The sequence below is a fragment of the Numida meleagris genome, chromosome 6 (assembly GCF_002078875.1).
Source record: "Numida meleagris isolate 19003 breed g44 Domestic line chromosome 6, NumMel1.0, whole genome shotgun sequence".
Taxonomy (NCBI): Eukaryota; Metazoa; Chordata; class Aves; order Galliformes; family Numididae; genus Numida; species Numida meleagris.
In genome coordinates, this window is record NC_034414.1 from 19,727,360 (window position 1) to 19,743,374 (window position 16,015).

The window sequence follows — 16,015 nt, forward strand, 5'->3', positions numbered from 1 at the left end:
CGTTAACTCAGGGAGCACTTTGTTTCTGTTCTGGGGTCCCAGATCTGCAGTGAAGAACAGGTCCCTGGAACAGTCCTGGGCTCCTGCCCTTGCCAGAAGTGCCTGAGTGCCAGTGGGTGTGGGCAGGAGGCTGCGACTGGAGAAAATCATAGAATCATCTAGTCCACCTGTCTACCTACCACTACCATTGCCCACTAAACCATAGAATCATGGTTGATGAGTTGGAAGGGACCTTTAAAGGTCATCTAGCCCAACTCCCCTGCAATGAACAGGGACACCTACACTAGAACAGGTGCTCACAGCCCCGTCCAGCCTGACCTTGGGTGTCTCCAAGGACAGAGTTTCCACCACCTCTCTCAGCAACCTGTGCCACTGCCTCACCGCCCTTACTGTAAAAAACATATTTCTTCTATCCAGTCCAAATCTCCCCTCTTTTTGTTTGAAACCATTTCCCCTTGTCCTGTCACAGCAGATCGTACTAAGGAGTCTGTCCTTTCTTACAGCCTCTCTTTAGATACTGAAAGGCCACCCACAGGTCTCCCTGAAGCCTTCTCTTCTCCAGGCTGAGCAGTCCCAGCTCTCTCCACCTACCCTCACAGGCGAGATGTTCCATTCCTTGGATCATTTTTGTGGCTCTCCTCTGGTCATGTTCCAACAGACCCATGTCTCTCCTGTACTGAGGACTCCACATCTGGACAGCACTCCAGATGAAGCCTCACCAGCACAGAGTAGAGGGGCAGGATCACCTCCCTCAGCTGCTGGCCACTCTTCCAAAAGAAGAGTGCAGCCCAGGATACATTTGCATTTCTGGGCTGTGAGAGCACATTGCTGGCTCATGTCCAGCTTGCCATCTGCCAGTACCTCCAAGTCCTGTTCAGCAGAGCTGTGCTCCATCCTTACATCCTCCAGCTTGTACTGATAGCAGGGGTTGCCACAACCCAGGTGCAAGACCTTGCACTTGGATTTGCTGAACCTCACGAGGTTCACCTGGGCCCACTGCTCGAGCCTGTCCCTAAGTGCCACATCTACACATTTCTTGAATACCTCCAGGGATGGTGACTCCACCACTTCTTTGGGCAGCCTGTTCCAGTGACTCACCACTCTTTCTGAGAAAAAAATAGTCCAAATATCCAACCTAGCTTCCTCCCTTCCACACACACCTCAGTGCAACTTGAGGCCATTATCCTATTGCTATTAACTTTGGAGAAGAGGCCAACCGCCACCTCATTATAACCTCCTTTCAGAGAGTTGTAGGGAGCAGTAAGACCTATGGCAGCCCTGAATGCAGCTCTCTGAGTGCCACTTTTCACCATGAGATTATCTATTACATTTTTTTGTCAGGTCTTCATCTGGGGCTCTGACGTATCACAAGAAACAAGTAGTTACATTAAGAATAATTTAACCAACTTTGTGGACACTTTGCTGGACAACTGGCTGAATATCAGAGCCATCCTTATTCCCTGTGGAGTGGAAAAACTACATGTTATTTTAATTATCTTTAAAATGAGGAAAGTTATCATTGTGTAGATTTGTAAAATAGATATCCTTCGACGGAGTTTTCTATGGCAAAACCCCACAGTTTTTAGTTATATGTCAGGTAGTCAGAACACGGATGTCCAGTTCATTTTGATTAGGAAAGAACACAAGGAACATAGGAGTTTTTATCTCAAATGTAAGTGAAATGCCTTTAGTCAGTGCAGTTCCCGAGTATTTATGGTTTTTGGCAGACTTGGCCCATAGTCACGTATGGATGCCCATACTGCAACATAAAATGGAGCATAAATGCTTTTCTCCACGTGGTGGTGCCAGTTGCACAAGGAAAATATTTTCCAGCTCTGACTGCACAGCTCAAACTGTCGAGCAATTATGTTCATACACACATAAAACACACTCAAAGCTGTTTCAATTGGAGATCAATTAAAACCTTATTTAGCTGTAGTATCCCTCCCAGAAAACATTTTTTTCAAGGTGATTTCTTGAGTACGCTGGAAGTAAAGTGCATGCCTGCTTACATATGCTCACTTGGCTGTGCTGATGATCAGATTGCTCTCATCCAGTGCTGTTCACACCAGACCTCAGTCTCATAGGGAATGGGGCTGGTGGGCAGCTGTCTGGGTGAGGTTTTGAATAAGCACTGTAGAGGGACAGATGTCCTAAACTACTTCTCCAAGAGCCCCAGATCCCTCAGTGCGTATTGTCAGTGAGCTGCATCTGCTGTTTCAAGATAAGGGAGGAAAGCAGCATGAGCTTGCAGAGAGTTATTTTGATGGATATCTGGTGTTGCAGCCTGACCTGATATATTTTTGGAAAGGTCTCTCCAAATGCCAGTGAGGGGACAGTGAAGGCAGGCAGGTTGTGAGGAAGTCCTGGCAAGATGGGGAGAGCAGAAGTACTGGGCTCAAGGCTGGCCCATGCCACCTTCTTGCTGGCCAGCAAACACTAGAGACAGGACAGCCTTACCCTAACCTGCCATGGCCTGGGGGCAACTACCGTGATTGCTGCTGTACCTTGTCCTGACACTTGCATGCAGTTGTTTCTACTGCAGCACTGAGATTTTGTGTGAGTCAGAATCTGACCAAGGGTATCAAGGTTTGCTACCAAACTTTGTTTTCTTTGTCTTCACATTACTTGTTTTGGCATGAATAGTTGGGCTCAGTTACTGAGGAGGTACTGGCATCTCCTGTGACGCACAGTATGAAATGAGTGACTGACCCAGGTCTAGCTTCACTTCTCTATTACTTGTCATCTTACAAGAACAGGAAGCAACTGATGTTCTACAAGATCAAAGCTGATAATAGGGAGGGAATCCTGTCATCATTTTTACCTACAGCAAGTGTTGCTATTGCAAACTCCCACTTTTGGAGCGTGAGCATATGTTCACTTTGGGAGGCCTTGGTGGATCATCACATTTTGTTGTATAATATTTTTTGTGGAGACCAAAATCTTTCAAGGTGCTCTTTTGTGACAGAATTTGTTTTCTTTTCACTAGGAGTGAGTTTCTGAGACATGCTTGCTTTGTCAAAACTGAGCGTGAGCGCTGAACTTTACTGCCCACCATCTGGGGACACTTGCCTATGCCTGGTGTACTATTGACCAGTTACTCAGAATACATCAACTGGTTTTTATATTGTTGATTTGTTCTCCTGTCAAGGGTCTTCAGGATGCCATCAGGGAGGTAATATCCCTGAAAGTGAGATACTAGGATCAGAAGAAAAGACACTGTGTGGTCCCAGACCCCAGAGGCCTGGCTGCTGTTGACACAGGAAGCAGGCCACTGGCCTTCAGTGAAAACAGCTTTGGTGTGCGACTGCGGTGGGACCAGACACCAGGTTCTTCTCTCTGATAGCTGACAGTTGTGGGAATACAAGAAAGACTGTTCAGAGCAGAAGCTGCAGACCAAGATCGACAGCATGAGAAAGCAAGGCTGAGAACCAAGGACATCTCCAGAAGAAGAGAAAAACGAAAGGAATGTCTCATGGCTCTGATTGGTTCAGCGCCTGTATGCACAGTTAAGAAGTGTTTGTGGAATACCTTGTTAACATGTAACAGTGAATGGGAAAGTTATAAAGGCGGGTGGAAGAGCTAAAAATAGAAACTTGTGAATGTATATAAGTGATGTGAGAACCTGTAATAAACGATTTGGATCGTTCACATCTGAGTCCGTGCCTGGTTGCCACAGACAGTGAAGAAACTAGCTCTGAAGCTAGAAAGAAGAAAGCCAAATGCAAAACTTTGTCCTAACACTGCAGGTGCTCCTCAGAGAGGCTGCATAGTTATCTCAGAGCCCTAGAGTCTCACACAAGAAGACCTTGTTTTTATAAATTTTGTGGTTAAGCCTCATAAATTGCCAGGTGCCACCTGGATTTGAGAGTTCTGCATTGTGTTTAGTTGAAGTAACCTGTGGTTAGCACCAAAGTGGTACTGGGAGCTCAGAGGCACAGGGATAAGTGAGATAAACAGCACTGCAGTGTCTTTAAAAAGCATAGGGGACAAAGAAAGAGCAAGAGCATACGGGAGAGCAAGCAAGCTTGACATGTGGAGCAAACTGAGCAGACATAACAGCAGCTCTGCACATTGACAGGGAGCTAAAGGTAGGCTGGCTATACTAATGACAGCAACTCAAATGTTTGTTGGACATCTGAATGTTGATTCATTTTCCTGTTTTAATGTGAAAGTTGATTTTATTCTATATGTGCAGTGAGACTGTTCATAAAGCAAGGTCTTCCTTGACATGACTAACAGTATCACAGTCTTGCTTTTCTTCAGAAGTGCATGAAATATTGTGAGCTGTGAAGAAAAGGGATTTCTTTTCCCTTTTCAAGGTAAAAAGAGGTGATACTGAATACAGCTGTCAGAGTTGATTAAATAACCGTGGCTGGGGTTCATGGCTGGGGTTCACTCAGTAAGAATCTGAGTGGGATAAACAGTGAGAAGAAGGATTGTTCACTGTGACCCACAACTAGAATAACAGACTGAAGGCAAATCTAGCAGGAAATGTTCCTAGCATTGGGAATATTTCTACCTCTCCCAGGAGAGCCACTCTCCACTGCCTGGCAGCCAAGCCATTTAAAGTGTCTGATGAGTAGCCTGTTGGTTACTACTATTTCCTGCAGGAGACTAAGATCAGGTGACCTAAGAGGGTTCTTTATTATTCATTTCCTCCAGGGCATGTTCAACAAAAGAGAAAAAAAAAAAAAAAAGATTATTGAACTTTTCCTTAGCTTTAGGTAAAGCTTCATTTGAATTTGTGATTAATAGGAATGGCCACAGGTTTGGAGATCAGTAAGGCAACAAGGTGGCACTTAGTCCAAGGGCTGGTTGGGGAGGGAAAGTATTAAATATTTTGCTTTAAATGGTTGGACTGGATGATCTTGTAGGTCTTTTCCAACCTTGCTAATTCTATGATTCTATGAAATGTACTCAGTGCTGGCCGTTTCTTTACAATGAATTAGGTATCATCCTGAGGAGGCATTACATATGGGTTGAGACATTCTGAAATTGCTGCTGGAGATTTTGAAATTACACAAATTTCCCTTCAGAGAAAGGGATTTGCAGACAGCACAGGGCAGCCAGTGCTGCAAATAATAGAGCATGTATCTGCAGGAATGCAAGACGATTCAGGGGCAAACAGGTTATTACTCAGTAGATAGGTTTTACTACCTCTGCCACAGGATGCAGCCAAGAAAGTGGGCAGTAGTAATGATCTGCATTCATGTGGGCACAGCTGCAGATCACAGATCCCCAGGCGGCAGAGCACAAGCAAGCACGTTGCCAGGCTGTTTCTGCTGTGGACAGCAGGGGGCTGCAGCGCAGCCCGCGATGTTCAGCAGCACGGGCAGCTGGACCGAGCAATGCAGGCAGATGGGGACAGAGGTACGGGCAGCTTGTTCTCAGTAGGATGAAATGAAGAGAAAGTGGGAAGAAAATAAATGTTAGCTTTGGTTGCCAAGGCCTAATGAACAATTTCGAAGTTAAACACTGCTGTTAAGGAAAGCTGAGCAGACTGGTTTGTCATTCTGGGTCTAGAACTTAATCAAAGCATGCAGTCCTTTCCCAATGGACACTGAAAGGTTGTACAGTAACATTGCTTCATTGAAAGGTTATCAATGAAACAATCTCAGAAGCACCCTGAGCATCACCAGATCATGACATGGATATGTTTCTTATAAAGGACACCTTCAGCATAGTCACAGAACTGAGATTTCCAGCAAAGTGAGTGAATTGCTAGGTGAGGATACAACCAGTCGGAGAAATCAAAGGCATACTGATGTAATTTCTAGTTTGATGTACATAGTCTTAATGTACAGTTTTTCTGTTTTTTTTTTTATTATTCACACCAATCAGATCAGTAAAATAAGACTCAAGTAAAACAATCAGAAAACACAATTTAATCTTCTCTATGCTGTTTGTTCACTTTCTGCACTTGTCATTGTCAGATAAGGAAAAATAGGCTAGTCATTTTTGTATTTGCTTCTACATGATTTTGCTTTCTAAGTCTGATGCAGTAGCACAAAGTTTCAGTGTTTGAGGTGAAAGTCTTCTACTTATTTTTATACAATACCATATTCCCATGGCAACCACATTGGTATTACTTTTGGTTGCATCTCTATGAAAGCTACAATTGGGGTCAAATTTGAACAGATATTTTCAGCTTTCCAGTACCAGTAATCCTTACAAACAGAGTTCTCAGCAGGGCACTTAAACAGATGACTAACTTGAAATGTATAAATATTCTCTCTAGAGCAAATATGCAGTGAGTATAAATTGCCATATCTCCTTTAGAGTCCAGGGAACCATTGCACTTTACATCAACAGAGGATACACTCCTACAGCTTTAATGAAACCACTCACATTCAGCATCCATATACTAAAATACCTTACAAAATTGAGGTCTGAATAAAGTCTGCGTAGGGATCAAGTAGCATGTGCTGCTCTGCCTGTGTAGGAAGGCATAGGCATGCATTAGACACTTCAGGCCAGAATCAAGGACTAAGAAGTGGTGTGACAGCAGTAGTCTCAAGTGATTTAAATAATACAGCATGAGACAGAAAAAATTATGTTTTGAAGCCACCAATCTTGCTCAGTTTCATATGAAGAACTTGCCACACTTTCAGAACATAATTCTCCTGTCTATCATAGCTTTACTTACTGCAAAATCAGTTATAAGAAGAAGGGAGCAGATTGGGATATTATGACCTGATGACTAATGGTTGTATGCAGTATGCATTGGTGGTATAATAGACCGTGGATGTCTCATGATCAAAGTGAAAACACAAGCAAGTACTTATTTGAGGTACTGGGTGGACAGCCACATCTGGATCTCTCAGTTCGTAGATGTTTTGGGCAAAGCAACTTAAAAAGTATTTCTCAGTTAAAGTGATTAGAGTTATTGTATTAAAAGCATATGCTCAGGCACTGGAACTATTTCTCATTTTGGAACATAAGCTAACTTACAGCTTCTTTCTCAGGTGATCTGCTTTCTGCCACACTGGAGATGTCGATAGCATCACAAATGGACCTGCCTGAAGAGATTCAGCATCCATATGCAAAATTTTCTGAATGGAAATTCAAGCTGTTTAAAGTGAGACCATTTCAAAAAGCACCTTCTGATAAAAGCCAATGCATAAACAAGGATCAAGAACAAGAGGTAGCTTCTACAGACGAAGGCATCATCCTGCATAAAGACGAAGAAGTTCCAAGAGGAGAAAAGTTAATTCTGACACAGATGGATTTCATGGGCAATACGCAAGCACTTGAGAAAGATGGCAGTGACGTGAACATGCAAGACGACACAGCTCACCAGAACAACCTGAAGCAACTTTGCCGCATCTGTGGAGTTTCATTTAAAACTGATTGCTACAAGAGAACTCATCCAGTACATGGACCAGTAGATGATGAAACTCTGTGGCTCCTGAGAAAGAAAGAGAAAAAAGCAACCTCTTGGCCAGATCTTATTGCTAAAGTTTTTAAGATTGATGTGAGAGGGGATGTTGACACTATCCATCCCACTCGATTTTGTCACAACTGCTGGAGTATTATCCACAGGAAATTCAGTAATACTCCATGTGAAGTTTATTTTCCTAGGAACAGCACGATGGAGTGGCAGCCCCACTCTGCAAACTGTGAAGTTTGCCAAACTCCCAGTCGGGGAGTCAAGAGAAAAAGCCAGCCACCCAACGTACAACACGGCAAACGTGTGAAGATCATTGCAGAACGTGCTCGAGTTAACAGAGGCATAAAGAACCAAGTGCTGATAAAAAACAAAAATGTAATGAAAGAGATAACCAACTGCAAGAATAGACATCTCAGCACCAAGCTGCTTGCAGTTGATTATCCAGTAGATTTCATTAAATCCATCTCTTGCCAGATCTGTGAGCATATTTTGGCAGACCCAGTGGAAACAACATGTAGGCACTTGTTTTGCAGAACTTGCATTCTTAGTTGCATCAAAGTTATGGGCAGCTATTGCCCCTCCTGCTGGTATCCTTGCTTCCCTACTGATCTGGTAACCCCAGTGAAGTCCTTCCTGAACATCCTTGATAGCCTGAGCATAAGATGCCCTGTACCAGAATGTGATGAAGAGATCTTGCATGGAAAGTATGGCCAACACTTCTCTAACCACAAGGAGATGAAAGATAGAGAGCTCTATAACCCCGTAAATAAAGGTGGCCGACCAAGGCAGCATCTTCTGTCTTTGACCAGGAGAGCTCAGAAACATCGTCTGAGAGAACTGAAACGCCAAGTCAAGGCTTTTGCTGAGAAAGAAGAGGGTGGTGATATAAAGGCTGTATGCATGACTTTGTTCCTGCTAGCTTTAAGAGCAAAAAATGAACACAAGCAAGCAGATGAATTGGAGGCTATAATGCAAGGTAGAGGATCTGGACTTCATCCTGCTGTTTGCCTGGCAATCCGAATCAACACATTTCTCAGCTGTAGCCAATATCACAAAATGTACCGTACTGTAAAAGCTGTCACTGGGAGGCAGATTTTCCAGCCACTGCATGCTCTTCGCACTGCTGAGAAAGCCCTCTTACCAGGTTATCATCCATTTGAATGGAAACCTCCCTTGAAAAATGTATCCGCTAACACAGAAGTGGGAATTATAGATGGACTATCAGGATTACCCATCTCGATTGATGACTACCCAGTAGACACAATTGCAAAGAGATTTCGATACGATACAGCCTTGGTTTCTGCTTTAAAGGACATGGAGGAAGAAATCTTGGAGGGCATGAAGGTAAAAAACCTGGATGACTATTTGAATGGTCCCTTCACTGTGGTAGTAAAAGAATGCTGTGATGGAATGGGAGATGTCAGCGAGAAGCACGGAAGTGGGCCTGCTGTCCCAGAGAAGGCTGTACGCTTTTCATTTACAGTCATGAACATTGCTATAGACCATGGGAATGAAAGGATAAGGATCTTTGAGGAAGTAAAGCCCAATTCAGAGTTGTGTTGCAAACCCTTGTGCCTTATGCTGGCTGATGAATCAGATCATGAGACTCTGACAGCAATCTTGAGCCCTCTCATAGCAGAAAGAGAGGCTATGAAGAACAGTGAACTGCTTCTTGAAATGGGAGGCATCCTGAGAACGTTCAAATTCATCTTTCGAGGCACAGGGTATGATGAGAAACTTGTAAGGGAAGTGGAAGGGCTGGAGGCCTCAGGTTCCACTTACATCTGTACCCTCTGTGATGCAACCCGCCTAGAGGCCTCCCAGAATTTGGTCTTCCACTCCATCACCAGGAGCCACGCTGAAAATCTGGAGCGATATGAAATATGGAGGTCCAACCCATATCACGAATCTGTTGATGAGCTCCGTGACAGAGTGAAGGGTGTTTCAGCCAAACCTTTTATAGAGACTGTTCCCTCCATAGATGCATTACACTGTGACATTGGCAACGCAACAGAATTTTACAGGATTTTCCAAATGGAGATTGGTGAAGTCTATAAGAATCCTGATGCATCTAAAGAGGAGAGGAAGAGGTGGCAGTTGACTCTTGACAAACATCTCAGGAAGAAGATGAAATTAAAGCCTATGTTGAGGATGAGTGGGAACTTTGCTAGAAAGCTCATGTCCAAAGAGACAGTAGAGGCAGTATGTGAATTAATAAAGTGTGAGGAAAGGCATGAAGCCCTAAAAGAACTAATGGACCTTTATCTGAAAATGAAACCAGTATGGCGATCTTCATGCCCTGCCAAAGAGTGTCCAGAATTGCTGTGCCAGTACAGCTACAATTCACAGCGTTTTGCTGAGCTCCTGTCTACAAAGTTCAAGTACAGATACGAAGGCAAGATTACTAATTATTTCCACAAAACCCTTGCTCATGTTCCTGAAATCATTGAAAGAGATGGGTCCATTGGTGCTTGGGCAAGTGAAGGAAATGAGTCCGGAAATAAACTATTTAGGAGGTTCCGAAAAATGAATGCAAGGCAGTCCAAATTCTATGAGATGGAGGATGTCTTAAAGCATCACTGGCTATATACCTCTAAGTACCTCCAGAAGTTCATGAATGCTCATAAAACGTTAAGAAGCCAGGGCTTCGTCATTGATCCAGATGATGGGTTAGGTGATTCTTTGTCACCGGAGATCTCTTTGGAAAGCAATGATTCAGTGGAACTCTAAATGTAAAGTACATTTGGTGTTGGGTTTGTGACGGTCTTTCTGAGAGGAGGCAACTTCATTTTCAGGCCTGTAGAGGTACAGGGAAGGGTGAAGCTTTCATTTTTACGCTCCCTTTTAATGGTGCTGAGTGGAGTTTAAGGAAATGCCATGTCTGTTGGGAGCTTTGAACAGAAGCAATGCAGTGGTGCATTTACAAGTTGTTATGTGAGAGGGAAATTGCAAAGAATGGCCATGAATTTATTTTGGTCTCAGAGTGTTGTTTATAAGTGAGAAAGACAAAGTAAACAAGGTTTTATATAGAACAGTATTTTGGAATGAATATAATACTGAAAGTTATGACGCTGAGAAATTGAGCATGGCTATTTGTTCTGTTTGGATTTTATAAACTATTTTGCTATTTACTTTTCAAGAGGGTTTGATTATTTTATTGATGGCTCTTTGGCTTTTATAAGTCAAGATTTGGCAGTAAGACAGTAAGGTAATTGTTTTGGGATGAACAAAGTTTGGGTATTTTTACATAATATACTGACTGAAGATACAAACTTTGATCTCAAACATTTAAAACATTTAATGTTAGGTTGTAGTTCTACTTAGGAGCAGGTGGTGGTATCAGCATGCTAATTTACTATATGAAGATAAAAGAAACGTAGCTATAATTTTTTTAGGATATATTTATTGTAGTGCATTTACTCTAAAATGCAAACCCGAGCTTGTGCTCCTAAATCAGCATTACAGTGTCCTGTGCTTATCTCACTATGCAAAGCACATTTAAGCTCTGCTGTGCAGCTTGTTGCTTCATACAAATTTTAGATTTCAATGGCAACTTCAGTATGTAGTACACTTTGTACCAGTATAATTTTACTGGGTAAATTCCTGGCCTTACTGAAGCCACCAGCAAATTGTTATTGAATATCAGCAAGCTCACAATCTCACCAGGTGACAAAAAGTCATAGCAGGCCCACTTCTTGGGAGATGGATGTTAACGTTATCAGGTACACATCAGTGTTCCGGTCTTCTCTATTAAATAGTTCCCTTACCATTTCTGATATGCTCTAACACTATCCAATACTGAACTTTTTCTCATCTAGAATATGTCATTTATTTCATTTTCTAGATATATAAAATGGGAAGAATGATGTTTATTAACCTCAAAGATAGTTTGCATAAAGGCATAGTGAAAAAACAATGAGGGCCTTGAAATTACCGTACAGTGTATTTTACATTATTACAACAATATTTAGTTAGCATTCCTCACATTTTAAACTCTATCAGGAGCACCATTATGTTGGTAGTATTTGCCTTTCTGAAGTGTTATTACTACATGACTGAAGGTTGCTTAGATCAGATGAGATTGCACCAGTAATTCTTGTGGATAATGTTGGTTTAAATGGATAAAAGGATTTAAAAGTTAATGTGTATAAACCATGAGATTTGGAAACTAAATTATTTCTGGACATATCACCAGTGTAAACGAACAAGTCTAGACCTTCATTCAGCAGTGTTCAAATGCAAGCTTAAATTCAAGTGTGTGACTCGACTGTTGAATGCATGGACGCATACATAATGTAAGCATTTAGTGGTAGATTACATATAAAAAAAATTAAATGTTAAAATCATGTGGATTTTATTCAATGATATAGTCAAGTCATATACTCAGAAGTATCTGAGATACCCCTAAATCACTTAGCCTTTCAGATTAGCACCTGTAGCTAGGGCATGACTGTGTCTGAAGAAATACTTCTGAAACAAGATTAAATACATAAACAATCAAAGCACGGATCTAAAAAACCCACACTTTGTGTTTTTATTTTAATGTGGCAGGTGTTGGTTTGTGAGTGTAAGGGAACAACAAACTTAAAGGGCCAATGGTCTGAGGCTTCTGTAGTAATATCTTGCTCTTGTTATTTACTAAATCTTTGAGGGCATAGTATTTACTATTTATGGACTATGAAAAAATAGAGTTAAGTGTTAGTAACAAGTATAACAGCTAATGATATTCTGATATTGCCTTTCTTTTGATTATATTATTTTAAATCCAATTTCTAAGGTATTTTGTAATTTAGGATTTAGTTTTAACAGGGTTTCTTTGAATATCGTTTAACATTATGTCATAATTTTAGGCTAGAAATAATGTCTTTTTCTTTCAACATTTTATTTTCTAAGCAGTCATAAGAACAGCAGTCTTTTGTATGGTTTACCATGTTCATCTGCATTTACTGAGTGTTCATTTCTAGATTAAATTATTTCTTTCAATTCTTTGAATAAAACAAGTACTTCCCATAGAGCATAAATGCCAGGTTTACACAAGTATCATTTTTTACTAATAAATGCAGACAAGTACAGCTGTTTCCCATGGAGTATATCAGCTACATGACAAAGAATATCCTTTACCAGTAAATGCAGACACGCTTTGTATTTTTGGTACACTATGTTTCATTATGCAAATAGTTGCACATTTTTTGTTCCGTTGTATACCTATTTGGGGCAATTGTATTACTTTAGTTTTCATCCTTCCTCTACTTGAATAGCCTAAGGCCCAGTTTAATAGTCCTGACTGAGCTCATGGTGATTTTCACCCCATTTAAGTGGTATTAGTTGCCTTTGCACAGGAGTGAATTTCACCCACAAGTAATCCCAACCTGTTTCTTGCACTGCATATGCACCACGGGAGAGACTGGCCAGACCTTGGTCATTTTGCACATGTAATTTTGGTGACTTCACTGACATTTTCAAATTCCAGATTCATTTTGACATGCTGCTTACATAAGAGCAAGCGATTTGTCTCACTACATTCAAAAGGGTTGATTACATTTTATCCATGTATGTATGATTTCTCACACTGAACTCATGAACTCATCAGGCTGAACATTGCGTGGGCTGGGACACAGGCAGGCAGGAGGATAAGGAAGTATTCTTTTGTGAAATACTATGGAGCCATCAAAACACGTTTCACATCCCACCAACCATGGGCAGAACAACTGACACAGTGGATTGTTAATATTTTCTTTTTCCTTTTCTTTAGGCTTGAATCTACTTTAATCTTTTTTCCCCATTGTTGACATTTTGTGTAAATCAAGAGACTCTTTGAGAGTTTTGAACTCATTAAAACAAACAGAACTGAAAGGGTAGGTACCTGCAAGTGGAGCTTTGTAAACAGGAATAAAATAACAATGCTGCATGCACACAGGCATGCATCCTAAAGAAAACACATTTTGACGGCAGACAGGTGCCTCATTTGTTTACTCGGTCTATTGTTAAGCTTTTTGGTTTTGAAGAGGCTTTAGAAAAGTGGAGACACTTATTCATGGTACTCTCTCAAACCTTCACATTTTCTTTTTCTATGCTAATACTTTGTAAAAATCTGTCAGTAATTACTTCTTGGTGAATGCTTTTTTTGAAATTGTATTGACTGTATTCTTTATACAATGACATTATTTATCTTGTTTTGCTTGGTTTTATTCAAGGACTTCAGATTATGAATTGCCTTGTTATGAAATGATGTGAATATAAGAGAAGTCTTGACTGTGGTCTCACATGTTTTTTCCTTGCAGGAATAATTCTATTGACTTGAAGCAAACCACCTTTGACTTTTACTCAGGTAGTTCAGACACAAAGTTTAGATATTTACAGTATCCCAATTTCTGACTGCACTGAGTTCTGCGTGCTGTCTCACAGCACAGCTTCATCATTTTACTTATTGTATTACAGTTTCTTTATCCGTAACACTTGTTTAAAATAAAGATCTTATAAGTATTTAAATTTCTGAATTTATATTTCTTTTTACTTTTTCAACTGTGCACGTAAGTTTGTGATAACAGTCTCACTTTTCGTCTAGATTGCACATGCTTTTTTATTTGGGCTGTTCTAATACGCAGAGACTACAGCTGGGATTCCAGCCGCGTTCTGAGGTCACCGGGTTAACACAAATGAAGATTGCTCCACACATCTCAACAGCCCTTTCTGCACCTTTCCCCACAGGCAGCTGTTTGGCAGAAAAATAAAACCAGTTTCATTTAGTCTGTAAATTACTTTTGCTTCATTTACAAACACCACCTCAGTATTTGTTACAAATCAGCCTTGACTGTTGTCTATGTTACTGTGCTAAACCTCTTTACTGACTTCTGTGCATCCTTTGCATCAAATTTTGTCTCATCATAGATTTTGCAGCTGCAAAGGCCAGTTCCAATCTATCTTTAAGTTCACGATTTTTAGTTTTCCTTTACTCCAGATAGGGAAATCTTTCTTCCCTTCCATTGATATCTCAAGGTCAAATAACTTACATAAACCAACTAGTCTGGATGGAATTAATGATGAGCAAATTGAGCATTTACATTATTAGCTGCCTGATCTCCTGCTGCAATCAGGTAATTAGATACCTAATTTCTAGACTTTATATAACCAACTTAATTCTTTCAGCTGACCATGAATAACATTTTTTTTTTTGATGGAAAAAAGGGAACTCATTAAAAAAAAAAAAAACCAACAAAAAACACGACAAAACACAAAGCCAATCACCCAAGAGTGCTTCCTGGCAAATCAGGATGATTTAATTCCTTTATTACTAAATGAATAATCATAGAATCAAAGAATAATAGAATGGCTTAGTTTGGAGGAGATCATAAAAATCATTTAATTCCAAGCCCCCGCCACAGGCAGGGTTGCCAACCACTAGATTAGGCTGCCTAGGCCACCATCCAACCTGGTCTTGAATGCCTCCAGGGATGAGGCACCCACAGCCTCTCTGGGCAACCTGCTCCAGTGCCTCACCACCCTCTGAAGAAAAAAAAGTCTTCCTAACATCTAAGCTAAATCTACCCTGTTTTAGTTTAAACTGTTTCCCCCTTGTCCTATCACTATCAGACCATGTAAATATTCAGTTCCCCTCCTGCTTGTAAGCCCCCTTCAAGAACAGGAAGGCTGCAGTGAGGTCTCCCCGGAGCCTTCTCTTCTCCAAGCAAAACAACCCCATCTCCCTCAATCTTCCTTCACAGGAGACATGCTGCAGCACTTTGATCTTCTTTGTGGTGCTCCTCTGGACCTACTCCAACAGCTCTGCATCCCTCACATACTAGGGGCCCTAGGCTTGGACACAGTGCTCCAGATTGGCACTTAGAAGGACAGAGTAGTGGGGGACAATCACCTCCCTCTCCCTGCTGGCCATAATAACTGACTGAAATGTACTTTCCATGTATTCTAACTAGAATCAGAATCAGATGAAGAATAACGAGGTCTACCACCACTTCTCTTCAGACTGCTGTTTCAGATGACTGAATACAGCAAAATTTTCAAAGAAATGATCAGCACCAACTCTTTAGTACAGGAGTTTTTCTACCTTCTTCATCAAGCTTAATATTGCCCATAGCCCCAAAAGACACGTTAGAAAGGATTGAATTAGCAGTTTTTCTAGCAACATCAGCAGAAATGTCAAAAGGTGAAACTGCTATATTTTCAGTGCCCAGCTCTTCCACTGAAGATGGGCATTTTAAACAAGGGAATTCACAATAACTACCAAGAGAGGAGGTTCTGCACACATGCAGTAGTGGCCAGTGCATGTTTTGAGGAATCAGAAGGTTTTTACAATGTTTATCTTGCTTTTTCGTTAAAGAAAAGAGGGACAATTTTCAAAGCCCAAATACAGACACAAAACTGGAGTTTGCTCAAGCTCTTCTCAGAGGTTAGTTTTGCTTGAAATGGGAGAGGGTAGGTGTTGGGAAACAGCTTGCTTGCTTGGCAGCGCTCGGCAGCACGTAGCTACTGATTTACTAATGATTTACGATGTAATCTTAGATGAAAGGGGTAAGTTATACCTGCATGGAATGTGGTGTTCCTAGTAGAGTTCTGTACTTAACATGTACTGTACACAAAATTAGCTTGGGTAACGGTATTGTTCTC

The 16,015-nt window shown here is 41.2% G+C and overlaps 1 protein-coding gene across 1 annotated transcript; it reads left to right on the top strand.

Annotated features, from left to right (window-relative positions):
* On the top strand, positions 3,910-10,412 carry RAG1 (recombination activating 1). Its single transcript, XM_021403898.1, has 2 exons — positions 3,910-4,091; positions 6,969-10,412. Exon 2 carries the CDS (start codon positions 6,995-6,997, stop codon positions 10,121-10,123), a length of 3,129 nt encoding a protein of 1,042 aa, XP_021259573.1. The 5' UTR covers positions 3,910-4,091; positions 6,969-6,994; the 3' UTR covers positions 10,124-10,412.